The 26,409-nt window shown below is 46.2% G+C and overlaps 6 protein-coding genes and 1 non-coding gene across 10 annotated transcripts; 3 read left to right on the forward strand and 4 right to left on the reverse strand.

The window, feature by feature from the left end:
* Nucleotides 1-82: 82 nt before the first annotated feature.
* Nucleotides 83-4,955, forward strand: LOC114802276 (PHD finger protein 23-like). Of its 2 annotated transcripts, XM_029001028.1 has the most exons (5): nucleotides 83-941; nucleotides 1,889-1,975; nucleotides 2,863-3,739; nucleotides 3,874-3,918; nucleotides 4,056-4,954. In XM_029001028.1, the coding sequence occupies exons 1-5, from the start codon at nucleotides 930-932 to the stop codon at nucleotides 4,280-4,282; spliced, it is 1,248 nt and encodes a 415-aa protein (XP_028856861.1). In that variant the 5' UTR covers nucleotides 83-929; the 3' UTR covers nucleotides 4,283-4,954. The 2 variants fall into 2 exon arrangements, with proteins under 2 accessions (XP_028856861.1, XP_028856862.1); XM_029001029.1 differs by lacking the exons at nucleotides 83-941; nucleotides 1,889-1,975 and adding an exon at nucleotides 2,207-2,334 and having other exon boundaries at nucleotides 4,056-4,955.
* Nucleotides 4,956-5,237: 282 nt separating this feature from the next.
* LOC114802626 (uncharacterized) lies at nucleotides 5,238-9,315 on the reverse strand. The gene is made up of 2 exons (XM_029001709.1): nucleotides 9,200-9,315; nucleotides 5,238-6,301 (listed from the first exon to the last, which is right to left on the reverse strand). The coding sequence occupies exon 2, from the start codon at nucleotides 6,259-6,261 to the stop codon at nucleotides 5,302-5,304; it is 960 nt and encodes a 319-aa protein (XP_028857542.1). The 5' UTR covers nucleotides 6,262-6,301; nucleotides 9,200-9,315; the 3' UTR covers nucleotides 5,238-5,301.
* An 11-nt stretch (nucleotides 9,316-9,326) lies between these two features.
* LOC114802628 (dual specificity protein phosphatase 14) lies at nucleotides 9,327-10,459 on the forward strand. Of its 2 annotated transcripts, none has more exons than XM_029001710.1 (2): nucleotides 9,327-9,594; nucleotides 9,823-10,459. In XM_029001710.1, exon 2 carries the CDS (start codon nucleotides 9,833-9,835, stop codon nucleotides 10,346-10,348), a length of 516 nt encoding a protein of 171 aa, XP_028857543.1. In that variant the 5' UTR covers nucleotides 9,327-9,594; nucleotides 9,823-9,832; the 3' UTR covers nucleotides 10,349-10,459. The 2 variants fall into 2 exon arrangements, with proteins under 2 accessions (XP_028857543.1, XP_028857544.1); XM_029001711.1 differs by having other exon boundaries at nucleotides 9,828-10,459.
* polr2d (RNA polymerase II subunit D) lies at nucleotides 10,381-12,360 on the reverse strand. The gene is made up of 4 exons (XM_029001712.1): nucleotides 12,144-12,360; nucleotides 11,690-11,870; nucleotides 11,494-11,589; nucleotides 10,381-10,732 (listed from the first exon to the last, which is right to left on the reverse strand). The coding sequence occupies exons 1-4, from the start codon at nucleotides 12,220-12,222 to the stop codon at nucleotides 10,654-10,656; spliced, it is 435 nt and encodes a 144-aa protein (XP_028857545.1). The 5' UTR covers nucleotides 12,223-12,360; the 3' UTR covers nucleotides 10,381-10,653.
* Nucleotides 12,361-12,754: 394 nt separating this feature from the next.
* Nucleotides 12,755-12,826, reverse strand: trnag-ucc (transfer RNA glycine (anticodon UCC)). Its single transcript has one exon. It is a non-coding gene; the product is annotated as a tRNA-Gly (tRNA).
* Nucleotides 12,827-15,841: 3,015 nt separating this feature from the next.
* On the reverse strand, nucleotides 15,842-20,513 carry ticam1 (TIR domain containing adaptor molecule 1). 2 transcript variants are annotated; one of them, XM_029000465.1, is made up of 2 exons: nucleotides 20,216-20,513; nucleotides 15,842-18,111 (listed from the first exon to the last, which is right to left on the reverse strand). In XM_029000465.1, the coding sequence occupies exon 2, from the start codon at nucleotides 18,011-18,013 to the stop codon at nucleotides 16,409-16,411; it is 1,605 nt and encodes a 534-aa protein (XP_028856298.1). In that variant the 5' UTR covers nucleotides 18,014-18,111; nucleotides 20,216-20,513; the 3' UTR covers nucleotides 15,842-16,408. The 2 variants fall into 2 exon arrangements, with proteins under 2 accessions (XP_028856298.1, XP_028856297.1); XM_029000464.1 differs by lacking the exon at nucleotides 20,216-20,513 and adding an exon at nucleotides 18,277-18,604.
* On the forward strand, nucleotides 19,717-25,892 carry uhrf1 (ubiquitin-like with PHD and ring finger domains 1). Its single transcript, XM_029000463.1, has 17 exons — nucleotides 19,717-19,841; nucleotides 20,708-20,870; nucleotides 20,978-21,238; nucleotides 21,451-21,605; nucleotides 21,770-21,985; nucleotides 22,093-22,208; nucleotides 22,382-22,568; nucleotides 22,688-22,811; nucleotides 22,927-23,034; nucleotides 23,181-23,285; nucleotides 23,402-23,508; nucleotides 23,588-23,750; nucleotides 23,820-23,957; nucleotides 24,085-24,205; nucleotides 24,291-24,448; nucleotides 24,798-24,896; nucleotides 25,007-25,892. Exons 2-17 carry the CDS (start codon nucleotides 20,718-20,720, stop codon nucleotides 25,151-25,153), a joined length of 2,358 nt encoding a protein of 785 aa, XP_028856296.1. The 5' UTR covers nucleotides 19,717-19,841; nucleotides 20,708-20,717; the 3' UTR covers nucleotides 25,154-25,892.
* The last annotated feature ends 517 nt before the right edge of the window (nucleotides 25,893-26,409 follow it).

The raw sequence follows: 26,409 nt of genomic DNA on the forward strand, positions 1-26,409 counted from the left end.
GCAACTTGCATCAATGCCAGCCATTACGCCAGCTGATGGACTGTACCACTCGACCCGCTCAGTAGGGGTGTCCAGTGATGTCGAGCAGCAGAAAGCGCAAGCGAGCGCTTGCATGCAGGCGTGCGAACTACGCGAGTGTCGACCGCGACTCGCCGCGGGGCTACGAGAATCCGCGTAACAACGGCCGTCGAACGTTTGGGTGTCGTTCATCTCCATCTGTTGAGCGAACGACCCCCCCACCCTCCCGCGTCGGGGCAAATTGCCGCGTAAAACTCGCTCGCGGGGATGTCAGTGACAGAATGTGATCGTTTCGCGAGTCTCTGCAAGCGTACTTTTCATTTGTTTCTTATTTTTTTCTTTCATATTCGGCCGAGCACTTCGTGTCGAGTGTCTGCAAGGGACTGACGCGGCGGAACGAGGCGCCGACTTTTTTTTTTCTCTCCATCGTTTGCAGTTTTGAGGAGCGGAGAAAAAAAGAAACATCGCGCTTCGTTCGTGCTTTTTCTTTTTTTTTTTTTTTAACGGGCCGGTCCGTGAAACCGTCACGGCGATCGAGTGTTTTGGTGGTTTCGACTGTTCCGCCCATCGGGACCAGTGTCCCGGAGCGCGGTACGGATTCTCTACCGCACGACGCCGGACAATGGCGAAGACGGTCTCCGGACTCTGAGGGCAGAAAACCGGGCGTCGTTTACTTTTCCCGACAGCTCGTCGCGGCGAGAAAATAATAATAATAAAAAGAAGAAGAAACCACCGGAGCAGAGATCGGTTGCTGTTCACGTGTGACGTTTTGGTTATATTTTTTTTTTTTTGATCGCCCGGACCGAGGATCATCACGACGCGGGACGCTCAGCCCCATCAACGGAGAGCGGTCGGCGTCAACAGTTCTTTATTTCGCCAGGTCCACATCCCACCCGTCACCGAACACGAGAATGCTGACACAGGTAACGTCGTGCCGCCGGGGTTCCACATCCAGAACTCTCTACGCGAAAGCGTCCGTAGTAGGAATAATAATAATAATAATTTAACTTATTTGATTAATTTCTCCCAACTCCCGGTTTCTCGGCGACGTTTTCTGTGGCGTCTTTTTGCGTGGGGGGGGTGACAGATTTTTTCTTTTTTTTGCCGGCCTTTCGCGGCCAGACTCCGACCCCCGCCCCGTCCCCGAGTCTCCGGAGCAAACGTGTCGTGCCCGGTTGTCACGCCGGATCGTCCCCCAGTCACGACAGGTTAACCGCTCCGTGCCGCCGTCGCCATCTTTAGATAAGAGGGGGAATCGTGCTTTTAAGATGTCAGGGAGAAACAACAAAAAAAACGTGTCGCGTTAAAGGGCGCGGTGGTTACAAAAAAAAAAACTCATTCCGCAAGTCACGTTGCAAAGAAAAGTTGATCTTTTGTTAAACGGGTTTTTTCCTTTTTGTGCACGTCCTTTCGTTATTGATTCGATAAACACAAAAAAAGACGAACCGACCGAGCTGTCGAGTGTGTTCGAGGGTCCGATGTGGTACGTCTGGTGCTGGACCAAACCAGGAAGCCATTTCGGGATTAAAACACATAAATCCACCCCCCCACACGGCGACTTTGGGCCACTTTGACGGTTTATCGGTCGCCTCGCGTGTTTTATCCAGTTCCGGACTCGGCCGGTCCCGCCGCTGGCGCTCCTCTCCGCCTGTGCCAGTTCGACCGGCTCCGCGCTGTCAGGCTGACCGGAACGTGGATTTCGCCTGTTACGTAACGCACGTCGCCGTGGAGTGGACGTCGACTCCGCCGCCGGACAATGGCGCTTGGTCGCGGCCAGCCAGCGCCGCGTCCCCCCTGCCGTCGCATTCCTCCCGTTTACGTTCGAGACGGCCGTGTGATTTTTGTGCCTTTTTTTATTTCCCTTCTTCAGAGAAAGAGAAAGCGCACGGTGGAGGACTTCAACCAGTTCTGCACGTTTGTGTTGGCATATGCTGGCTACATCCCATATCCACCAGAGGTAGGCTGCTGTGTCCCAAGAGCCACGAATTAATGGATCATGTTATACAGTACAGGCCTAAAGTTTGGACACACCTTCTCATTCAATGTGTTTTCTTTATATTCTTGACCATTTACGTTGGTAGATTCTCACTGAAGGCATCAAAACTATGAATGAACACGTGGAGTTATGTAACTGAAAACATGTTTTATATTCTAGTTTCTTTGCTCTGATTACTGCTTTGTACACTCTTGGCATTCTCTCGATGAGCTTCAAGACGTCGTCACCTGAAATGGTTTTCCAACAGTCTTGAAGGAGTTCCCAGAGGTGCTTAGCACCCCTTTGTCCGGTGACGGTGGAGGCCAGGTCTCAGCTTTTTGTTAAGTACATAAGTGTTCATTCATAGTTTTGATGCCTTCAGTGAGAACCTACCAACGTAAATGGTCATGAAAATAAAGAAAACACATTGAATGAGAAGATGCACCCAAACATTTGGCCTGTACTGTACAGTTACAGTGTGGGTGTGCTTTTTAGTAAAATCATGGAGCGTCGAGTTGTTTTAAAAAAACGGGATGAATTCACTAAACTATTAAAGTACAGTAGCGTATGCTTTTTGAACTAGTTAACGTAGGATGCGGTTTTATCCCTAACAAAGTTCCGATTTATTATTTGACTACCATAAACTATTAATACAGCAGTCACTGGTGAGGATATTAAACATTAAGCAGCTGTGACAATAAACTCAGCATTCTGGTGTACTGCTAGAGGGAGCCGGAGTTCTACAGTTTAAGAACTTCAGGGGGGGGGGGGGAACACATTTAAAATGACCTTTATAATTAGGCTGTCTTTGAAAGGGTTTTATTTTCTATATCATTTTTGACATATAGTCTTTACTTGTGTGTCTACAGGAATGGTGGTGTAATAATGGCATCCCTACGGACAGCACCACTTGCGGCTCTAATCACATGGAGGAACGGTTGCCTTCCTCTCCAAACCCTGAGTATACCTTAGCTCAAAACAAGACTGAGAAGGCAAAGAAAAAGAAACTGGACAAGAACCTTGCCATTCCAAACGAGACAAAGCCTAAAAAGAAGAACAAAGACGGATCCACCACTAAGAAATCTTCGAATTGCAAAAATCTTAACAAAAGTCCAGAACACAGCCAGTCACCTGACCAAATTCTACTGTCCAGCAGCTTTTCCACTGGAACGGAGCATCCTGTCATGGGTACTGATGGAGCCCACGGTGTTGTTCTTCCTATGTCTGTTGTTCATGCGTCAGCGGAAGACAGTGTACAAAGTCAGAATTTCAGCCTCCGTCATCCAAAACCTGAGCTTGACCCATGTGATGGCCCCTGTCTCCAGACTAAAGAGAGCATTGAGGCAACAGGTTCAAATGAAGAGCGGACAAGCAATGACCTAGCGTTGAATAATGGAACTGGGCTTCAGGAAGTCAAGGACGAGCCTGTGGACCTGACGACGGCCTCCCGCACAAAGCGTCTTTTTAAAGAAGAACCTACCAGTTTGGCGAAGGAGCAGCGGGAGGTGAAAGCTGAGCTTTTAAAGGAGGAGGAAGAGGAGCGGGAGAACTGGGAGGGCAGTGAGGGAGGATCGGGTGAGACGGACCTCTTTCGGCTGGTTATGGAGAAGCTCATGGGTGGCCGTCTCGCTGAAGACCAGGAGACGGGTTACCACACAGACTGGGAGGGAAGCACCCCGGACCGAGGTGGCAGTGACGCGGAGCAGGACCACCATGCCGGAGATGGCAATACCACTGCCAGCTCAGGTGTGTTTAAAACCAATTTTCAAACAATTAACCATCGGTATGGATCTCTGTGGTCCAACTATAATAATGCAGATTTGTTAATATAAAGACATCATTCAGCATTTTCTTTTTTTTTTTTTACTTGTGTATCACAGCCTATGAAACTGAAGACACGTCCGCAATTAATGGCAAAATGGAAGGTAATGTCATTTAGTAACACTAATATAAATTAATATGTGTGTAATATAAATTAATGTGTGTGCGCGTGAGCCATAGAGAACGACGCGCGGCTTGAAAGGTTTTTTTTTTTTTTTTTTTTTTACTTCTCTGATTGCAGATGAAGACTCGTGGGATCTGATCACCTGTTTCTGCCTCAAGCCCTTCGCAGGGCGCCCCATGATCGAGTGCAGCGAGTGCGGGACCTGGGTGCATCTGTCTTGTGCCAAGATCCGCCGCAACCACGTGCCCGACGTCTTCGTTTGCCAGCCCTGCCGTGATTCCAAACAGAACATCCGCAGGTCCAACCGGGCGCGTACGGTGCCTCGGAAGCGTTTCAGCGATTAGCGAACCGCCCACCCCTCTATACCGGACTTTCAACACTAGCACGCAAGGGACCTTTAATTTTTTATCACGAAGCGTACAATCCAAAAACGCAGAAACACTCGGAAGTTCACCTTCAAGTATCTCAACACTCCCTCAGTCATCTACACTCGTGGATCAGGAGCAGAAGCAGGATGGCACTTTGTCTGATTTACAGAATTTTGCATACATGCAATCTTAACTACTCAGGAATGTGGAAGTGAGAGAGAGAGACGGGGAAACTGGTGCAGTGATTGGGGAAGAAAGGAATGGAAAAGGAACCAGTAATATGCGTGTGATTTATAGACTGGTGAGACTTCCTGTGGCTCACTCCTTACTCGTAATGATCATGTGACCTACTGTCCCCCTCTCCTTCACCTCCCCAAGGGCTATGTTTCCTCCTACCTTGAACTTGTCTATTTCCAAACATACCATGTAATGAAACAACTTTAAATTATTATAATTTTTTTTTTTTTTAAATGTGATGTTTTTTGTGGTCACAAATTTTGAACTGTTCCAGCTGGCTGATAACTGGAGAGGAAGATATGCAAGACATCTGATAGTGTGTGAAACTATAGCGATATTGTAAATAGTTTTTTTTTCTTTCTTTTTTCTAGATATAACTATATATATATATATTGGTCTTTCAGTAATAAAGGCAAAATTATTCAACTGTGTCTGGCGATTCATTTCTTTGAAATATTAGAAATATTAATCATTTAAATGTTTTATTTAACAGGTAGTTTGAGAAATTATCCATTTCTGGTCTTTCAAGGCATGATGTGAAACTGACATTGTTATAAAAAAAATTGCATTTTAACTGCCAAGGATATATTGAAAGTAACATTTAGAAAAAAATTTTTTTTTTTTGCGCACCTCCTATACAGCTAGCTTACCCAGTTAATAAGCTAAAGTTCGCAAACATGTTTCATGTCAGGCCTTTGTGGCCTGGATCTATTTTTTTTTTTTTTTCTTCCAGAAAACCAGTCCATGGGGAACCCTTTTTACTCCTCTGGTTGTGCCACTGTAACCTTTATCCCTTTCTCTTGCAGGTGTGGCATGACCGCCTTCATGTAGAACTTCTCCAGCTTTTCCAGTGTTTGCTTCCAGAACTCTGGGTCATAGGTCACAGGGACAATGGCAGTCTCATGCTGTGTGAACACTACCAGGTCAGCCTTGCGTATGCCTGTGACGGCCATCTGGCACTGCACCTGTGTGTAGTAGCTGTGCTTGGTTTTCAGACGGTACTCCTTGCCATTGTTGCACAGCTCCAGACAGAAGGTGCGGTCTTGGCAGCAGGCCTGTCGCACAGTGTTGTCCCTGTGCTTGTATGGACACTTGACCTCTAAGCAAAGCAACTGTTCACCGGTCTGTCTGTCCTCCACAATACCGTCGGGGCTTGCTGCCAGCCAACTGCGGCGTGGGTCGATGAAGAGGCCGCATTCCTGCACCCGTACAGCCCGGCCCAGGGCCTTGCTCTTCAACTCCTCATAGCGCTGGACCACCAACGCCTCATTCTCTATGCCCCAGGTCATGGCCCGTGTTTTGACGTTTGGACCTTCGCCAACAATTCCTGCTATATAGGAGGCAGGCGGGGTCTGACTTTTGCCATTTGCAAATCGGCTGTGAGCAACACGATGCGCAGCGGAGGCTGTGATGCGATTCCGACGCCAGGAAAACCAGTCTGGGTTCTCCCTTTGGCCACGGGTCTGGACCTCCACCGTCTTGACCATGTCGTCATCCATCTTCAGACTAGCGTCTTTCCCTTTCCTCCCCTTGGCAGAAGTGGTAGAAGGCGGTTCGCCATTTGTGACGGTTTTTCGGCTGTGGTTTTTTCTAGTGACCACCTCTCCTCTGGCTCCTTCAGGAGAGGTCTGAGGACTGGTTTGTGCCTTGGTTTTTACCGTTGCTGGCTGGGTCCTATAGGACGAAGGCTTTGTTTCAGAGGTTTTAGCAGATGCCATTCGTACCTTGGTATCACAGAGCAAAGACTTTCCTCAAGATCTGTAATTGCACAAAGAAAAGTTATGAAAAAGTTAATACAAGTACAAGATTCGTATAAAAAAAGGCTTGTATTTACATACAGTATCTCACAAAGGTTTGTACATGCCTCATTTTTGTAAATAATTGTATTGGGACAACACTGAAGATGTAAAACTTGAGTCTCCTCAAAATAACCAAACAGAGCCATTAATGTCTAAACCACTGGCAACAAAAGTGAGCATTTCCCCAAGTGACGTCCCCGTGTCAAGTAAATCGTTAGTGTTACAAGGTCTCGGGTGTGTTAAACCTGATGATCTCTCGTACCGAAGCATGGCACCTCATGGCCAAGACCTTTCTGAGGATCTAGAAAAATAACTGTTGCCCTACATAACGATGGCCTGGTCTATAAGAAGATTGCCAACACCCTGAAACCGAGCTGCGGCATGGTGGCCAGACAGCAATTTAACAGGACAGGTTCCACTCAGAACAGGCCCTGCCATGGTCAACCAAAGAAGATGAGAGCACGTGCTTAGCATCATATCCAGAGGTTGTCGTTTGAAAATAGAGGTATGAGTGGTGCCAGCATTGCTGCAGAGGTTGAAGGGGTCGGAGGTCAGCGTTCAGACCACACATTGCATCAAAGCGGTCTGCATGGCTGTTGTCCCTGAAGGAAGCATCTTCTAAAGATGATGCACAAGAAAGCCTGTAAACAGTTTGTAACTGGAACCATGTCCTGTAGTTTGGATGGAGACCAAGAAAATTTGGTTCAGATGGTGGCCGCACAAAATAATATATACTCACTTTTGTGTCCAAATGAACACTGTATCAAAGTGTCATGTCTTCAGTGCTGTCCCAAGAAAGATAGAATCGAATATTTACAAAAATGTGAGAGGTTGTGAGATACTGTAGAACATTCTCTGCCAAAACAGTTGTTGTGGGTGGTGGGGCAAGAATCTGTTCTGCAGAACTGATAGGCTGTCCTCCAAGTCGATGACAGGGAGGACACTTTGACCCACTTCAGGTTTTACCAACTACTTACTGCTTGGCTAAACTCTTTAATTGTTCTTGTGTCTTGACTGGACTTTTGATTATTTAACATTAGTAACATGTGCAGGACTGAATAGAGACTGAAGTGAAATCAATGTTCAATTTCTTTTGAAATGGTAGTTTAAAAAATCCTGCCTGAGCTTGAGGTGTGTCCTCTCAGACCTGTAATAGCTGGCCATCCCAAAAACCGATGTGCAAGACATGAAAATGTGCATTATTAAGACCTTCGAACAAGCAAGCGTCTGTTTTACTGCCAAGCAAGCGTCTGTTTTACTGCCAAGCAAGCGTCTGTTTTACTACACATTTCACTACCAATCCTTCCTTTCGCTGTCTTTTCTCTTTCTGAGGGCTTTAATCCATTTAGTTGCCACAGTTCTTACAGTCAATCACCAGTCCAATCAGAGTTGGACTCTGAGTTGTCCCCCTATTCAAATAAGGGATATCCACAATCCTTGTGACCTTCTATGACTGGTCGTACAATGATGTGAGCACTGGTGTTGTAACTCGTAAAAATATGTGTAACCTCGTCGGGTTATTCAGTATTTAAGCAGTTTTCACAGATTAGTTAACTTGTACCAGGTTTTGAACAAGGTACCCTATCTTCACCCTGGTGCCTCTGGAGAACATAATGCACCACACCAGATTCAAATCTGAGAGAGCACTTTCATGTGAACCAGGATCTGATCCACACTGCGCTCGCCAAATATGTAAACCAAGAGCCTGCCAGACTTCAGTCCGTATTCTGCAGCGGCTGATAATGCCTCATTATGCCCACACCCTCCGAGAGCACTTGTGTCGTCTCGTCGCGGCTTAAAACCTGGCCCCACATGGCCCACGCCTCACCCCATGGATCCAGGCAGCCGGGATGCATGCGAGGCACCATGTGTGCGCCGCTATAAATAACTCTGCACGTTCGGGGGGGTGGCGCGCCACCACAGTGGCGGAGGCTTAGTGGTCTGAGTCATGGACGTTCAATTCAGTCAGCTGCTGCTCCGGCACGGCCTACAGGCGGGCTTTCACGCATACACTCCATTACGGACATCTTGGTTCGTCTCCCTTCCTTTTAAAGAAAGTGAACTAATGTGAACATATAGTGCACACAGTGAAATTTTTCCTCTGCATTTAACCCATCACCCTGAGTGAGCATGACAGGCGCCCGGGGAGCAGTGCGTGGGGAAGGGGCTTTGCTCAGTGACACCTCAGTGGCACCATGACGGATTGGGATTCGAACCGGCAACCTTCTGATTACAGGGCTGTTTCCTTAACCACTATGCCAAAGGTGACATGATGCACAAGCTCACTATTTACTTAATTTAAAAATGCAGTATTATTACTTTCACTCTTAATTTTAGGGGCAGCGGTGGCCTAGCGGTTAAAGAAGCAGCCCCGTAATCAGAAGGTTGCCGGTTCGGATCACTGAGCAAAGCACCTACCCCACACTGCTCATGGGTCATCGCCTGTCATGGCTGCCCACTGCTCACTCAGGGTGATGGGTTAAATGCAGAGGACAAATTTCACTGTGTGCACCGTGTGCTGTGCATCACAAGTGACAAATCACTTCACTTTACTTTGTAAGCAATAGCGCCAACCCGTGTCTAAAACCGGTAGGAATATCAGAAACAACAAATAGGCGTAGTCACACACGATACTCTACTTTAAAGTTCCTTTTAAAATAAAATATTTCAAACGTTGGGCGTTGCACTACGGAAGCCTTATATTGACTTTAATCTCGTTGTAGATAATCCTTCCAAAGATCGTAACAAACTCGCTTCCAGCACTAAAACTGCTCCCGGAAACCAGTATATATATTTTTTCTTTTCTAAGAAAGATAAAACGAGGCGAGAGAAAGTGAAAACACGAGAACGGCGTTACCTGCTGCAGCGCGCTGTCGTACACGAGTGGCGTGTTAGAGCGAAAGTGGGGCTTTTATTGAGCGCAGAAGTGACTCGTGGCCACGTGACGTGTCCTCTACACGCCCCGGCCGGGCCCTCGACACGAAACCAAACAACCGATAAACAGAGTCGCCGTTATAGCGACGTGACGTAACGACGTCAGCTACGTCACGACGTCGCTGCAGACCCCGCCCCCCTCCGCCCCAAATCGTCGCGGCTGATGAGCAACACAATTGGACGCGAGTGGAAGCGTCGCTAAATAGAATTAAACGTTTTCCTGACCGTCGCGATGACTCGCCCGCGTCACGCAGACCGGAGTCGCCCCAGGCCTGCCGCGTGACCGCTCCCACGGAACACCCCGCTCGTCGCTCTGACGTAAGAATCTCGTGCTTTTCGCGTTTCAACATCCTTTGTGTTGAATCCCCACGCACGGTGGCTTTGTTATAAACGTTGTAGCCACGAATGATTTACGATGGAAACGTTACCTGGAGGAAGCGGAGTGCTACGTAGCCTTATTTAAATGTACATTATCAATATTTCCCACTGAATGCAGCATGTGGTGTTTTATCAAAAGATTTGTCCTACGTTGCGTTCCTTCCGCAGAACAGGCCGCATGGCGATTTCTCAGATCACCCCCACACTGTACCTCAGCGGCGTGGACGCCGCTCACACCCCCGCCGCCATCAGAAGCCGACGCATCACTCTAATTGTGAACGCCACCGTGGAACACGAGTGTCCGGAGTACAGCGGCGTGGAGTGCCTGTGGGTGCCCGTCACGGACCAACCGCACGCCCAGATCGGGCAGCACTTCGAGGAGGTGGCGGACCGCATCAGCGCCAACCGGACCGGCAGCACCCTGGTCCACTGCTCGGCCGGCCGGAGCCGTTCGCCGGCGCTGGTGATGGCGTACCTCATGAAGTTCCACGGGGTGAGTCTCCTGGACGCGCACAGCTGGGTGCTCGGAGTCAGGCCGTTCGTGCGGCCCAACGCGGGCTTCTGGCGCCAGCTGCTCGAGTACGAGAGGAAGCTCTACGGGAAGAACACGGTCAGGATGGTGGCCACCTCAGCTGGTGTGCTGCCGGAGGCCATAGACTCGCCGGGAGGTGCTGGATATTGCCTGAACGTGTGACTTCGCGCAACAAGCCGACAGAGGGACACTGCTGACATTAACACAAACTTTTATTTTTGCCTGCACTTTATCAGTGATGCCCTGTTGTAAAAATAAAATGAGTTAAAAATACATATCGAGCCAAACACATCTATATATATATATATATATAAAGAAATTCTGTCCTTGTGTCCTTCACTGCTTATAAACATTTGGCCTTCAAGTGGGAAGAAATAGTCCATCAGGAAGAGACGCCATCTTCTCTTTTCGCGTAGGGCCGTAAAGTTCAGCTGGATTCGGATCTAGATGCCGTACACAAACAGTCCTTAATACTGGAAGCTCCTCTTGGTCTGGATGTCATCCAGAATCTGCTGCAATTCTTCATCTTCAAAGCGACCTTCCAAACTAGCGGCGGGAATAAAATTGAACGCAGGGTCAGACAGGAGTCTGCTTCGCGTACGTCACATAAAACCACTCCAGATGATCCAAAATATGGCAGCCCGTCTCATTTTCAATCAGCCAAAATACACCCATGTTACATCTCTTCTTACCTCCCTCCACCGGCTCCCGGTAGCTGCTCGCATTGAGTTCAAATCCTTGATGCTTGCCTACAAGGCTGTAAATTGAACTGCGCCCTCCTACATCAACACACTACTACCTAGCTACACTCCTGCACGCTCTCTCAGATCTGCAAACGAAAGGAGACTAAAAATTCCTTCTTCACGGGGTCTCCGATTCCAATCATGTCTGTTCTCCGTTGTTGTCCCTGGCTGGTGGAACAACCTGCCCTCCTCCACACGACTAGCCGAGACTATCACCACTTTTAAGAAGAAGGTGAAAACCCTCTTATTCAAAAAATATTACAGACAAATCTAACACTTACACACGCACATGCGTATACATTGCACAAACAATACATAAATGTATAAATACATTATAATATTTCTTAGTCTAGCACCTAACAATCTCTGAGCATGCTCTTCACTGACAAGTCTGAGCCTTATCAGGGCTCTTAGTTTGTAAACTCAATATTCTATAGAAATCGAACGAGAATTGCTGGTGTCTTCCTCTTGTAAGTCGCTTTGGATAAAAGCGTCTGCTAAATAAAGTAAAGTAAAGTACAGACTATGAGTGGAGGAGCGGTGTCGAATTGTGTTTGTCCTCACCTGGGAATCAGAGCTTTCGCTTCTTCCGCAGGCTCGGGGCACAGGTTCGCCAAGCTGGCGAGCTCAAACTTGTGCAGCTTCTTCTGCAACAGCAAGCTGCGGGAGAGGAAACAGGCAGAGCAGAGAGGTTCTGTACGCGCACTGGGTTAAGAGTTTGATAAATGGAATTGATGTTAGAAAGCCTCCCGAGGCAGACCTGCGGACGCTGGCAATGGTCTCCCGGTTTTTAAAGCGGCTGAAGCGGGCCGTGTAGTTCAGGGTTTTCATGAAGACCTCCGAAAGCTCCTGCTCGTCCTCCGCGCTTTCATTCTGCTGCTTCCGATGCTCCAGAAGCATGTGCACCTCGGAGTTCAGAAGCGTCTCGGCGTTCTCAAACTCTGCCAAATTAGAAAACTTTATTGACCACGTGAAACACCACACACACAGCACTTTGTAAAAGATTTAGGCGGCACTGAAACTAATTTGAGGTTTCATTTGATTTGTGGACAAAAACTATTGCTATCTAGACACATGCTACCGAAACTGGGGGTTGGCGTGTCTATAGATGGAGAAAAATATTGAAATGTTGTCCAGAAAGCTATAAGACGCCGGGGTCACTTTCTATACACACATAATGACACCGTTACGTGGGAACACATTCATTCACGGACCTTTCGGGAAAATCAGCTGCGAGGCGTCCTCCTCGATATCACCGTCAGTCGCTTGGCCCGAACCACCTCCTGTCGCCATTGCGTGCTTCGTACAGAACGAGAGACGCGCTGCTACTTTCCGAAAGCACAGAGGAAACGATTAAAAAAAAAAAAAAAAACGTGTGTGGGGGGGATTTTGAACCTAGCACGCACCGCGCAAGACGTACTACCAGACAAAAGCGCCTTCCGTACAACGTCTGAACAAGGCCTCTGGTGATTGGCTACAGGGTTAAAATTCCGCACATGTGATTGGATGGTTGTAGACGGGTCTAAATACCATTCATACAGTAACTAAAGCCGTTATGCTGGGCACAGCTCAGCTTCTAAAAACCTTATAAACAAAATCTCATAAAAAGTAATGTTTCCATCGAGTGGTTACACGCCATTGTTTTTTTTTTTTCGAACGTTGCCGAAGCCACCCGAAAGTACACTGACACATAAAAAGCCCTTGCCATATATATCGCCAAAATAAGATCTAGTTTTTATGAACCTCATATCTCCGCACAGTTGTACCGACCATCTAAACAACGAACGCATTGCGCATTGCGCGATGAAATATAAAAGGCATGTCCTGCGTTGGCCGGGAATCGAACCCGGGTCAACTGCTTGGAAGGCAGCTATGCTCACCACTATACCACCAACGCACGCGGTCTTCTTCGAGTGATGCGGTGCTCTTCACCTCTCAAGGCCAGGGCTTTTCTTTCTGGAGTTCGCGCCATGGTCGCTTTCTCTTTTTCCATAATTAGTCTTTTTCCTTTTCGGGCCGTGAATTGCTAAGCTTGACTCCCCTTAACTATTCCTATTCATTTTCAATGCTTTTGCTTAACATTACGGATGTAATATATTTCCGACCACTACGGGTTATTGGCGTTGTTTCAACTTTCTTTGTCAGGACTAACATTTTGGAGGTATCAACTCCGCTCTGATCGAATGGAATGTATTTGTCTTGTACAGAGGTCATCTCTACAAGGTATATTAAGCACCTGGCTAAGAAGAAGAACACCAGCTCTTCACTGAACACAAGTGAGGAGAGGCTCCAGGAGACTCAGGACCTGTGGCAGCATCAGGAAGTTAGACGGTCAAGGTTACGCTCACTGCCCTGCCACAAGCAGAATTTAACCCTCCTACCAGGAGTCCCCCAGTGCCAGAATCATCTCTGACAAGAGATGGTGTAGAAAGGATGGTGAAGGAAATTCATTTTTTTTTATCAGTCAGCAGAAGTTAAATACTTATGCTGCTCTCAAGAGGTTTTCCAGACCTATGCAGCCGAGGGTCTCACTGATCCCAGGATGAGCTTCCAGGACTTTGCTGCTACTCCTTTCTTCCAACAGGTACTAGAGAGGTCAAAAGTATCTCACTGGATGACTGTGTAGATTCTGCCTTACCTTTACATTTACAGCATTTATCAGACAGCCTTATCCAGAGCGACTTACAATCAGTAGATACTTACCACTGAATCAGGGCCCTAACAGCCTCCATACTCATACTGGTTTTGCTGGTGTTGCAGGAAAAGTGCAAAAGTCTATTCTTTGTACCATGTAGAGGGTTTGCAGGCAAAGATGACCTGGGAGCAGTTTCAAAAGTCTCCCGTTTATTGGACAGAAGAGAGAAAAAAGGAGCACATTGCCTGCGACTTCAGCTAGAGGGTTATTCATGTAATTCCTTGTAAACTCAGCATACTTTCAGTCCTCATCATGACATATTAAAAAAAAAAACTTTTCATGCTGATTTAGACACGAGTAACCCATGGAGATAAATATATGTATACATATACACTTGAAATTATTGTTTTAAATGTTTATATGTTCCCTAGACTTCTGTATAGTGATTATCATAGTGAAATCATAAGTAGTAACGTGTACTTAAAGCAATAAAGAGCAATTTACAGTTTGTTTAACGTGTCCTCTGTTCTTTCTCTATAGGTGATGCGTTTATAAGGGTGGTAGTAGCCTAGTGTGTAACACACTTGCCTGTGAACCAGAAGTCCCAGGTTCAAATCCCACTTACTACCATTGTGTCCCTGAGCAAGACATGTAACCCTGAGTGTCTCCAGGGGGACTGTCCCTGTAACTACTGATTGTAAGATTGTAAGGGTGTCTGATAAATGCTGTAAATAAAGTTTTTTTATTAAACGTTGCTTTTATACTTAACATTTCATTATGCAGTTTAAATTGCGTTTAAACAGATGTGTCATAAGACTGTAATATGTCGGTTCTGTAATTTGAAATGTAACAATTGTTCTAGGAAGTAATAATTAAACACACTTTGACAAACAATTGAAAAAAATAGATAATAACTAATTATAGCAACCAAATAATTACTTATGATTGATTATGAAGTTTATGAAGATTATCCAATTGGCTGGTTGTCTGTTTTGACTATCCGCGACCGGCCACTGCTTGGAAGGCAGCTATGCTCATCACTATACCACCAACGCACGTGGTCTTCCCCGAGTGAGGCGGTTCTCTTCACCTCTCAAGTCCAGGGCTTTGCTCTCTGGAGTTCGCTCCTTGATCGCTTTCTCTTTTTCCATAATTTGTCTTTTTCCTTTTGGTGCCATTTTACCTACACTATGTCCATGTGACTGCAATGGTATTCTACCTGTGGTACTAAATTAGAAACTGTTAAACTTCTATTGTGCTATGCCTTTGTATATCCAGGTATCAGATGAGTTCAAACACATTGATCTCCATACATTAATGATTAATGGAGTCAGACTAACAAGGTCAACACAATCTTTACTTTATTTTACTTGGCTCTGATGTCCGCTGCCGAGTTGGATTCCAATTTTGGGCCAAAGGACAGGCTTTTTACATTGCCAATGCTGCTGTGAAATTGGTTGTTCAACCAATATATTGATTTATTGTACTATTAAACTAGAGTGACCAGATTAGAGCTGTATTTGGATATCAGTCGAGGCCGACATGTACAGTTTTTTAAAAGCCAGGCCTTCTTTACGCCTGCTACGAGGTCCCACATCATGAAAATTCCACTTTGTGAGATTATTTAACATTAATACGAGTTCTCCGAGCCTGTCTATGGTCCTGCATTGGTTAGAAATGGTGATATGTATAAAGAGTGCTTTGGTCATTCTGCTTCACAGTTCAGAGAGCAGCAGCCCAGACGGTCGGATCTGAAATTTGTCCCCTTAGGTCATCATAAGAGGAAAGGTTACCTCCCCTTTCTCATGCTTTTTTTGCCCAGAGAATTTCCTGCCCCTCCCCTAAAACATTATCTCCACTGACCGTCATGGCTTCCAAATGTCCGAAGGATTGCGGTTGCTCGGCAATTGGATGTAAAAATTGGTTAATTTTACTCTTTTCTGAAGAAATGCCGACCCGAATTCCTGTCTGCGCTAAGCATTGTGGTTGGTGAATGGTGTTGGTGAATGCCCCCAACTTCTATAGGCCGGTCTCATCTGCATTAGCATTTAAAGCCACAGACACCGAAGTGGGGAAATCTCATTGTGGGACTGGCTTAATGCGGCTGCACCAAGGCTGAATTTCAGAAAGAGACTTCAGGTATCCTACTAGGTGCCCACTAAGATATATAAAAGCAAAAAAAATGTTCATGTCAGGGGACACGTTTAAAAACACGTTTCACCTGCTCGCCATCCTTTATGGCATCTCTCGTGATAATAAAAAGAAAAAATATGGATGCACGGATAATGGCACGCAAGGCATCATTTTTTTTTTATATCAACATTGTAACAAATACATGATGACAATCAATCATATTTATAATACAATGGAATAAATGTCAACCCATAATTAACAGTTAAATGAAAAATATGCACATATGTACAGGTTAGGTTGCAAGGAGATGTGATTTTAATGTAGTGTGGTACATGGTATACACATTGTTGGTGAAACAATGTTGCCTGTTTTGCAAACTCTTCTGATCTGCTCTGTAAAAGTGTGGCTGAAGATTAGGCAAAGACTATGATTCTTGTTAATTTCAGCTTCTATGCTTTTCAATGTCAAACTAAGAAAAGAAAAAAACATGAAATGAGATTAATCAAATTAGATCAATGGAAAGAAAAAAAAATGTAGACGACTGTAAAATATCCTGCATTAAAAAACCCCAACATCTGAGCCAGAGTAGCTTAAACAATTGATTCAAGTTCTTCATCACAATTTGTATATGAGCATACAAGTGCAACAATGGTTTGGTTAAATGTTCCCCACCATGCGAAAAATCCAGGAAAAATCCTTCACCTTGTCTATTTAGAAACCACCCTCATCCTCAATCACTGCAGGGTCCCCTATTGTCATGGTTGAATTGTTCCCAATCATGATGCATTTGGCATTATTAATGCTAATATTAGTACATCCTGGTAAATTTGATGGACCTGGGTAATACGGTAGCCATGGATTTGGACACTGTGCCTGTTTCTTCTTATTCTGCGCTTGAACCCACAGCCTCTTCCTTTTAGCAACCATTGCCGAGTCCATGGCTTTTTTAGCGCTGCTGATGAAGTTCTTACGGATTTCATACAGCGGCTGTATTGCCCTTAGAACCTTTGGCATGCACTCGCGAGGCAGAGAGTTCTTCCGAGGTAGCAGGGGAATGACAGAGTTAGTTCGGCTCGGATTTTCCACGGCATTGATGAGCGCTGTATTGGTCTCCAGCTCATGCATGCGGGAGCTGTAGTTCCTGGTCAGCAACAGGATGACGAAAGCAGAGTTTTCAATGGCGTCCTCCAAACAGGCCAAAGGAGACTTGCCGGCAACGGCAAAGTCGGTGGAAAAATTGGCCCCCGGGCTAATATCCATGCCTTCAAATTTCTCTTTAAACTCCTCAGCAACATCCTCATCCTCTTGTGCGTGTAGAATGACGAAAGAGTAGAACTGGAGCGCTTCCTCGCTCTCCTCCAACGCGGGTTCCTGCGCTCCCGGGCCCAGGGGAGGTGTCGGTGGGTGGGAAGTTTCACGTTTAGCGCCAGGAGGAGGAATATCAGGCCCGATATTTCTACTTTTAGATGTTACCAGCTCTCCGCTTGCCGGGCGAATGGGACACGGGAGAAACATTTTAGCAGGTAAACGGTCGGGCTGTAGCCCAGGTGTGGAAGTCATTTTGGTGGATTTGTCACATTCCTCTGTCCTACACGGCGTCTTCACCTCAGTATTAGGTGTGTGATTTGAAGTGCTCTGTGAGTCATTTCTATGTAGAAGCGTTTGACTAGAGTCCCCCATGCTTGCATCTCCGGTGGACAAACTGATCTCCAAACGACTGGGATAAGAGCTATGGGTGGAGGGAGTGGATCGTAGCGAGGACGGCCACATCTGGGCAATCCTGTCCTCCAAAAGGCAGTCGGTTTTAAGAGAATGAATGCTGTCGGCGCGCTGCTGAAGAGCTTGATCGTTCGCATTCCCGCAGCGTACCTCGGAAGTGTCAGAACCGAACAATTCGTCGGTGCCGCCCTGGCACTTCAGAAGGGCCACCCGGAAGGCCCGATCTCTCAGCGAGTCTCCGCACAGCCCTTCCCGAGCCAACACCTCGAAAACCCTCGCCAGGTCGAGCAAGGCGTCGCCCGTGCGCCCCGGCCCCACGTCCACCAGCCGGCCCCCGCGCTCCTCGACCACCTCGGCCAAGCAACTTGCCACGCCGTTCCTCCGGAGGTCCTGGAGCTCAGCCAGCGCCTCCGAACCTCTGCCCAGGACGATGAGGGACATGGCCCGCACCAGCAGCTCCGCACGGCCGCAGGGGGCTTCTTTGCGGACGAGGCCGCGGATCCTCTGCTCGGGGGCGAGCGAGAGGATCCGAAAGGCGTCCTGGAGGTCAGTGCCATGCCCCCCTTCCTGCCCGTCGTCGCGCTCTTTCTGTGCCATTGTTCCGGGGCTCTGGACTGGGGAACTTTTGCCCTCATTGTTTGATGCAACTCATTTTTTTTCGGCACTGACGCCTTTTAGGTCAAGTCTATTCCCAGCTGCAATACATAAAAAAAAACAAGAAACGTGCTCACTCACCGAACACTTCATGACTCGTACTTTCAGTCAATGACATTTTATATTAAAAAGTTCCACAAAGCGTCGCTGATTAATTGACCGACACGTTTGAGGAGCGAAAACGTCGTATTAAATCGTGGACAAACCTCGTCCGCTTCCGCGCGTCGATCGTCCGGAGAGTCCGCGCGTAAAAGCAGGAAGCGGGACCCGGAAGCGCGTCCGGCTGGCGGGGCTCCGACACGACGTGGTGCCGAGAACGGGGGTCAGCGTGGCTGCTCCCCACCCGACCGCTCCCGGGAGAATTCGTGTTGAATTAAAGTAAACGTCCAGAGGTCATGTTTTTGCACCGGGGAAACGTCACGTCACGTCACATGTTAACAATCCTTCTCGACTCACATCAGCAGTCTTTCCCGGTTCAAATCCCGATCCGCCAAGGTGCCACTGAGCAAAGCCCCGTCCCCACGCACTGCTCCCCGGGCGCCTGTCATGGCTGCACACTGCTCACTCCAGGTGATGGGTTAAATGCAGAGGACAAATTCAAATTTCACTGTGTATCACATGTGACAATCACTTCACTTAGACAGACACTCATCTAGACTCTTCTCTGACTTGCCCCCTCAGTGGTGGAATGAACTTCCCCTCGAGGTCAGAATAGCCCAGTCACTGAGCACTTTCAAACAGCGGCTCAAGACCTTCCTTTTTAGAGAATATTTAGACTGACTTGTAAACATATTGTTTGTCTTGTGTATAGAAACTACAATATAGTGGATAAAATGATTGTAGTTAGGGTTTTAGTGACCCCCCTAGTGACCCCTAGTAATCACTTCATTGATTATAACATGAATAATGGCGTCTTCCAAATGCCTTAAATGTAAATACAGAGATAATGACTTTAAAGGTTAGATCTAATGACATACATAAGTGAATAGACAGAACGGGCATGAAACCTGTAATGGTGATCGCCGAAGCCCATTTATAAACAAAAGGCCCATAAACAATACTTTTTTTTTTTTTTTTTGCAATAACGTTTTATTTTTCTCTCGGATCTCTACTTATGTAATACAGACGTCGGAGAATGCAAAATTAACGCACGGATTGCGATGCATTTGCGACGATCTCCCGCCAAATTTAACAAAGAGAGAGGGAGAGGGGGGTGATTCACAACAATACCAGGCGCCAGAAATAGCTGAAGATTTACTCATTTATGACTCGAGAGGTTTACCGCATTCGCGACTGCGATTTCCCCCAATTTTTGGTTCGGACACGCGTGTAAACCATCGTGTCATCAAAGACCGGCGTAAAACCGAACGCACGAAAAACCCATTCGCCCCGTCCAAACAACTTGTTCTTAACTTTTTTTTTTCCTGATAGATTCGGGCTGTTTTTGCATAATCTCGCGGTAGTTGAACGCGTGGCTGGGACGAGATCCTGGTTTCGCGCGCTGAGGCTGTCTGGTTGATCGACACCGCGATCGACCAACGGCGGCGCGGCGTCGCGACAGGCGGCAGCCAATCGCGGCGCTCGGCGTCCGGCGCAGGGCGGGGGGCGAACACGTTGCGGGACAATCTTAATGATTCAGTTTTCAACTTACTTTTACCCACCGCGCAGGAGCGAACGCCAAGTCGTGCCGGTTTCACGTCGCTTATCACGTTTTCCCCGCGGTGATTTATTTCTCCCCCCACCTGCGCGTTGCATTTTGCGAATCAGAGAGGTACGTGTGGATTCCTTTTGTGCTTTAATCGTATGTGAAGTGAACGCGGACACATGTCACTGTGGCGAAGAAAAGAAATAAAACAAGTTTTTTTTTGTGCAAACGCTGCTGGAAGGCGCGTTTTTGGTCGTGCGTGGTTGGCTTTTCGCGTCGACTCCGGGCCGCTTTTTTTTTTTTTTTTTTTTAAACCACCCGACGATGTAAACACGCGATCGGAGCGGTTGTCTGGTCTGCTCGTCGTTAACCCCCCACTTTTCACCCGCTTAGCGTGCGGGCCGAGCGAGAGCGCTGTCACGGCGCGCCGCCGACCTGCCTCCGGTCCGGCCGGGGTGTGTGTGTGTGTGTTTTTCCCTCCTCTTTCTACTCGTACTCACCTTTTCTTGTTTTAAAGGATTCCATCACCACGAGGGGACGCGTGGGCCACTTTGGCCGGCTTCCTGGCGGTGCGCACGAAGGAGGAAGCGGCCAGCGCGGGTTTTCCAGCACCGAGCGGCGTCCTTTTACGCGCGACTTTCTTCGGAATCGCAACGCGCTTTAGTTTTCCGCCCAAGAGGGAACTTTTTTAAAATATTTTTTTTAAATAAATAAAACGTCGCGAAACGAACTATGAGCGAATTTCATCGTAAACGTCGCCTGACAGCGAAGTTTGGGACCGTCCTCTACTGGCAGATGGCAGCCGGGCGCTCCCGCCAACACCGCCGGGGCGGGGTGGGGAGGCTCGGCGCCTTCATGGCGGTTTTATTGCCGCCTCCGCCGTTTGAGGTTTTTTTTTTTTTTTGTGTGCTTGGGTTTTTAAACCGGTGAACCGCGTTTTAACTGCGCGGCCCGTTTTCTTTTTTTTTATTTTTTAATTTTTTTTAACGCAGGGCTGCTGCGATGTGGATTCAGGTGCGCACCATGGACGGTAAGGAGACCCACCGGGTCGACTCCCTGTCGAAACTCACCAAGATCGATGACCTTCGCTTGAAGATCACAGAGCTTTTCAAGGTGGAGCCGGAGAGGCAAAGGCTGTTCTACAGGGGCAAGCAGGTGTGCTTTTCCGAAACCTCTTGCAATTTCGTATTAATCTGCTTATGGGAAATGTATTTATTTTATTTATTTATTTTTTAAACTAATTTTCTGATGCCGCCTTGCAGATGGAGGACGGCCACACGATGTTCGATTACAACGTGGGCCTCAATGATATTGTGCAGCTACTGATCAGGCAGAGCCTCCCTCCGCTCCCTGCCTCCAAGGACAAAGATGCCGACTTGTCAGACTCCGACTCCGGATGTGGCTCCGGTCAGAGCGAGTCAGACAAGAGCTCGACCCACGGGGAGAACGAGGGGCCGGCGGCCGGCACTTCAGCCCAAGTGGATGCGGCGGACCTCGTCGACCCAGGCTTTGGTTCCTACAAGGTGAGCCTGAAGTGGTGTACTAAGGAATCGCGTTGTGGTATTTAGCCAGCGGTTGGGTTTCTGGCATAAAATGCTGCCACACAAGCTGCCTGGTCAGCGTGGTCGCCATCTGAATCTGTGGGCGTCTTGTCCAACTGTACGTGACCTGTTATAGTTTTAAAATTGGCAGTAACATGTTTAAAATGGCCTGTGAATGGTTATTTTGCTCTTAGATAAATGAATTTGTGGATGCCAGAGACTTGAACATGGGGGCGTGGTTTGAGGCCCAGATCATTAATGTCACAAAGACGACAAAGACCGCCGAGGGAGATGCTGCAGCACAAAGTGATGAAGAGGAGGAAATCAGTTACCACGTGAAATATGAAGAGTAAGACTGCTCACTCTATCTTTTGCTTAAACAACAGGCTTTCGGTCATGACTGCTGGAGGGAAATTGAAATATATAAGACTTCCTGCCTTAACTCAAAAATCCGACCTTTTGCTCCATGCTTTGAGCTGTCTCTCAATGGCTTCCTCTGTGTGGGTTGTGCAGCTACCCAGAGAATGGAGTTGTGGCCCTGCAAGCTAAGGATGTTCGCCCACGGGCACGCACGGTCTACCAGTGGCACCAGCTGGAGCAAGGCATGGTGGTGATGCTGAACTATAACCCAGACGAGCCGAAAGAAAGGGGCTACTGGTATGATGCCCAGATTCAAAGGAAACGGGAGACCCGCACCCAGCGTGAAATTTATGCCAAGATACTACTTGGGTATGTGAGAGGATTGCAGACTTTAAAAATAAATACTTTATATATATACACACACACACACACGTACTTATGTTTTCAGAGTAATTGAACTGGGGTTGTTCTTATAGGGATGCTGGTGACTTGCTGAATGACTGTCGGATAATGTTCACCAATGAAATATACAAGATCGAGGAACCAGGGAATTTGGATTCATCTGCAGCTATGTCTGACAGTCCCCTGAAAAGTGGGTGTTCTAAAAGCGTGTAGCCTAGATAACAACATTTTTGACACGTTTTGCTTGAATTTGCCGTTTCATGTTGATAAATGGTAACACACTACTTGCTTTTAATGTGATTTTTGGTAGAAAGTGATCTTCTGAAGAACTTGGTATATGTTAGACAACTCGTCTTCTTTCAGGATCAAATGGGCCGGAGTGCAAGCATTGTAAGGACAACCCCAGCAAGAACTGCCGCTGGTGTAACTGCCACGTGTGCGGCGTGAAGCAGGATCCTGATAAGCAGCTCCTCTGTGATGAGTGTGACATGGCCTTTCACATGTACTGCCTCAACCCCCCGCTACAGTCCATCCCTGAAGACGAGGACTGGTGTGTTTGCGTCCGTTTCTCTGGTTTTTGGTGGCAGCGGTCTGTTTCGTCTTGCAGTTTTACGATAATGGTCACTAAATGACCTGATTTTAAAATGTTTCACTCTTCCTTTTATACAGGTATTGTCCAGACTGTCGAAATGATGCAAGTGAAGTGGTTCTTGCTGGTGAGAAACTGAAAGAGAGTAAGAAGAAATCTAAGATGGCATCTGCAAGCTCGTCTAGCCAGAGGGACTGGGGGAAGGTATAGTTTCTCAGATCGCACCTTTTCACTTAACTTCAGGCTTATTTGTTTCTTTCTGAATTGGATCACGCATTTTAGTTAATGTACTTAATGTTGTGCATGCTTGTTTTGGAAGGGCATGGCCTGTGTCGGGCGCACCAAGCAGTGTACTATTGTTCCCTCCAACCATTATGGACCCGTCCCTGGTGTGCCAGTTGGAACATTATGGAAATTTAGAGTCCAGGTAACTTTTAGATTTTTTTATTTTTTTTATTTTTCTTTCCAGTTTTAGCCTGAAGGTTCTTTTTTTTTTTTTTTTTTTTTTTTTTTTTTTTTTTTTTTTTCTGAACGAATATCTCTAAAGGCATGCTTTTAATATGAATGTGTTAGGTCAGTGAATCAGGTGTCCACAGACCACATGTCGCAGGGATTCATGGGCGGAGCAATGACGGTGCCTACTCTCTGGTATTGGCCGGTGGATATGAAGACGATGTGGTATGTCCTGTTTAGTGACTCACTGATTGAATTAGCCCTGCCCCTCATTTACATATAGATATTTTTTATTTTTTAAGCCTAACAAATAAATAAATATGAGTTTTATACTTTAACAGGATGATGGCAATGAGTTTACGTACACTGGGTCTGGAGGAAGAGATCTGTCTGGGAACAAAAGAACTGCGGAACAGTCATGTGATCAGAAGCTCACCAACATGAACAGGTATTTTCCTATATTAAAAAAAAAAAAAAAGGTGTGTGTTATATAATTTTGTTAATGTCATAATGGCTTTGTCGTCTAGGGCTTTGGCATTAAACTGCAATGCCTCACTGAATGATAAAGATGGTGCAGAGGCTAAAGATTGGAAAGCAGGCAAGCCTGTTCGAGTGGTGCGCAGCTCGAAGGGCCGTAAACACAGTAAATACTCCCCAGAAGATGGAAATAGATACGATGGCATCTATAAGGTGAGAAGTAGCAGCTGTTTTTCAGGCATTTGGTCTTTATCAGCCCGTCTCACAAGTGAATGAAAACAGGTGGTGAAATACTGGCCGGAGAAGGGCAAATCGGGGTTCCTTGTCTGGAGATATATGCTGAAGCGTAATGATGAGGAACCAGCTCCATGGACCAGGGATGGGAAGGAACGAGTCAAGAAGCTTGGCCTTGTGATGCAGGTATTTTACCCACCTTGATTTTGGTAATGTGTATATATATACTGTAATGTGTGTGTGTGTGTGTGTGTGTGTGTGTATATATATATATATATATATAAAAACTTCTGAACTGTCTGGTGTTTTGTAGTATCCCGAGGGCTACCTGGAGGCAGCGGCAGCAAAGGAGAAAGAAAAGGAGAATAAGAATGAGGAGGAGGAAGAAGTCCAAACTCCTAGCAAGGGAAAGAGGAAGAGAAAATCACTGCCCGGTAAGTACTATTTTTTTTTCTTTTTTTTTTTTTTTTCTCTTCCCTCGAACAAAAGCATAATTGTTTTCCACCTTTTCTTTTGCAGCTGAGGATGAGGAGAGATCTTCACCAGCCAAGAACACTCCCAAGAAAATGAAAGTCGAAGTCTACAAACTGACAAGAGACCAGAAGGCTTTAATCAAGGAAGATGAAGCAAACAAAAAGCTGTGGGATGATGCCATGGAGTCGATGAAGCTTGGACCGGTGAGTTGAAATGCACTTTGAATTGTGGTGGGTTTTGACCAACTAGGGATACTAGTGTTCCATCTAGACTGCCTGAAACCGTAGCATAGGTTTCGAGGCAACACAAGCCATTATGATTAGGGTAATCCATACTGAAAATCCAGCAACTGAGTCTGTAATCTATGCATATGTGCCGTCTTTAGGCAACAAGGTGCTGCTCAGAAAGGGCTAAACTCGCAGAACAAATTACTTTAGAGTTAGCCTGTCGCGGTATGTAAATAGGAATGCAAATGCTTCTTTGCTTAGAACCAGTCACAGAATGTCAGTGTTTGACACTCAGAAACAATCCCATCGTTTCTTTTATTTGCAGAAATTTTTGAACAAAGTTGAGGAAGTGTTTTTGTGTATATGCTGCCAAGAAGTGGTGTACCAGCCCATTACCACAGAATGCCAACATAATGTTTGCAGGGTGAGTGTACCTTATTATCACGTGGGGAGTTAAGCTTTCAATGAATTAACATGGCAAATGGAGGATGTACTGATTTATTTAATTTTATTTTATTTCTATTATTATTAAAGGAATGTCTGCAGAGGTCTTTCAAAGCAGAAGTCTACACATGCCCAGCTTGCAGACACGACCTGGGCAAAAATTATCAAATGAGCGTGAACAAACCACTCCAAGCCATTCTGAACCAGTTCTTTCCTGGATACAGTAGTGGCCGGTGATGAGCCCTGGCTGCTGGGTGACCAGTGTGGGCCTGATATGAACTGTGAGGCAGTTAACAAAACGGACCGCAATTCAGTTTTTTATTTTTTTCTTAATATATATTTAACAAATGTAAGACTTTTCAGGGTATTGGGAGTTTACCTTCCCTGCTCAATTGGGTCTTAGATGTTTAATTCACGTATATAAGCTGCCTTAATATGTTTAAACTTGTTCGAGGAGGCTTTTACACAGGGACAAATTTTAGAGAAAATGCCTGAAATACATGGGTTTTAATTTATCTGCACGTTCCGTTTTGTAGTTAACCCCTTTTTGCCTCTACGTTTATTAACTGTACTGTATAGTAGAAGAGTGGGGCTTTAATAACAGTTTGTATGTATTTGCTGTAAGTGTCATATGTTGGTAGGGGTTACTCAAGTGTGTTCATATGTTAGTGTACTGTATAATCGCACATCACAAAGCACAACAGTGCTTGACTTTTTCTGCAGGGGAAGCACCTCTTCGACTGTTCATAGAAATTGCCCTTCCGACCTAATCCCAGATATGTTCACCCCCACAGTCCTCTACTAAAATTAAGTTGATGCTTGGGTTGGTGAAAGCTGGTCCTACATTAGCACAAAAGGCCGATTTCCATCAGTAGCCGGGATCCTTACAGGCATAGGCTGCAGCTGCCTGTTGAATTGAAACCCACTTGTCTTGATATGCGTGTAGTGTGTAGTCTATTAAGCTGCTAAACTGTTCTGCCTTTTTTTTTTTTTTTTTTTTTTTTTTTTTTTATATATATCTTTAAATTGTTTTTGAGTCCTAATGCTCCGTTATATTAAACTTCCAAGTTAAATTTTAAAATTTTCGTTGGCTATTACTGTTTATAGTGTTTTTTTTTTTCTTAAGCCATTGATTTAATGAGGTGTGAACGAAAAAAATGGTATAGATTTGTATTTTTTTGAGATCCAAAGAGTATCGGATAGCTATAGGTACTGTACGCAACTTTTCAATAAATTCCTTTTTAATAACTCCCTCATTTTAACCTGAGACGTGGATTTCTTTTACTATGTGCTCCCTAACAGTGATCACGTGGGCAACCATCAGCAACTAATCCATGCTCGACTTCACCGCGAACAGGTCCGCCAAGTCCATTAAGAGACACGTACTTGCTTTTAAAACATTTGCATTCGCAAACCTGCCCAATCCCGGAAAACCGTAGACGTGTTTTACGTGACTGCTCCACGGCTGACGCCATTTGCTACGTTCTCCTGTC

The sequence above is a fragment of the Denticeps clupeoides genome, chromosome 13 (genome assembly GCF_900700375.1).
Source record: "Denticeps clupeoides chromosome 13, fDenClu1.1, whole genome shotgun sequence".
NCBI classification, from domain to species: Eukaryota; Metazoa; Chordata; class Actinopteri; order Clupeiformes; family Denticipitidae; genus Denticeps; species Denticeps clupeoides.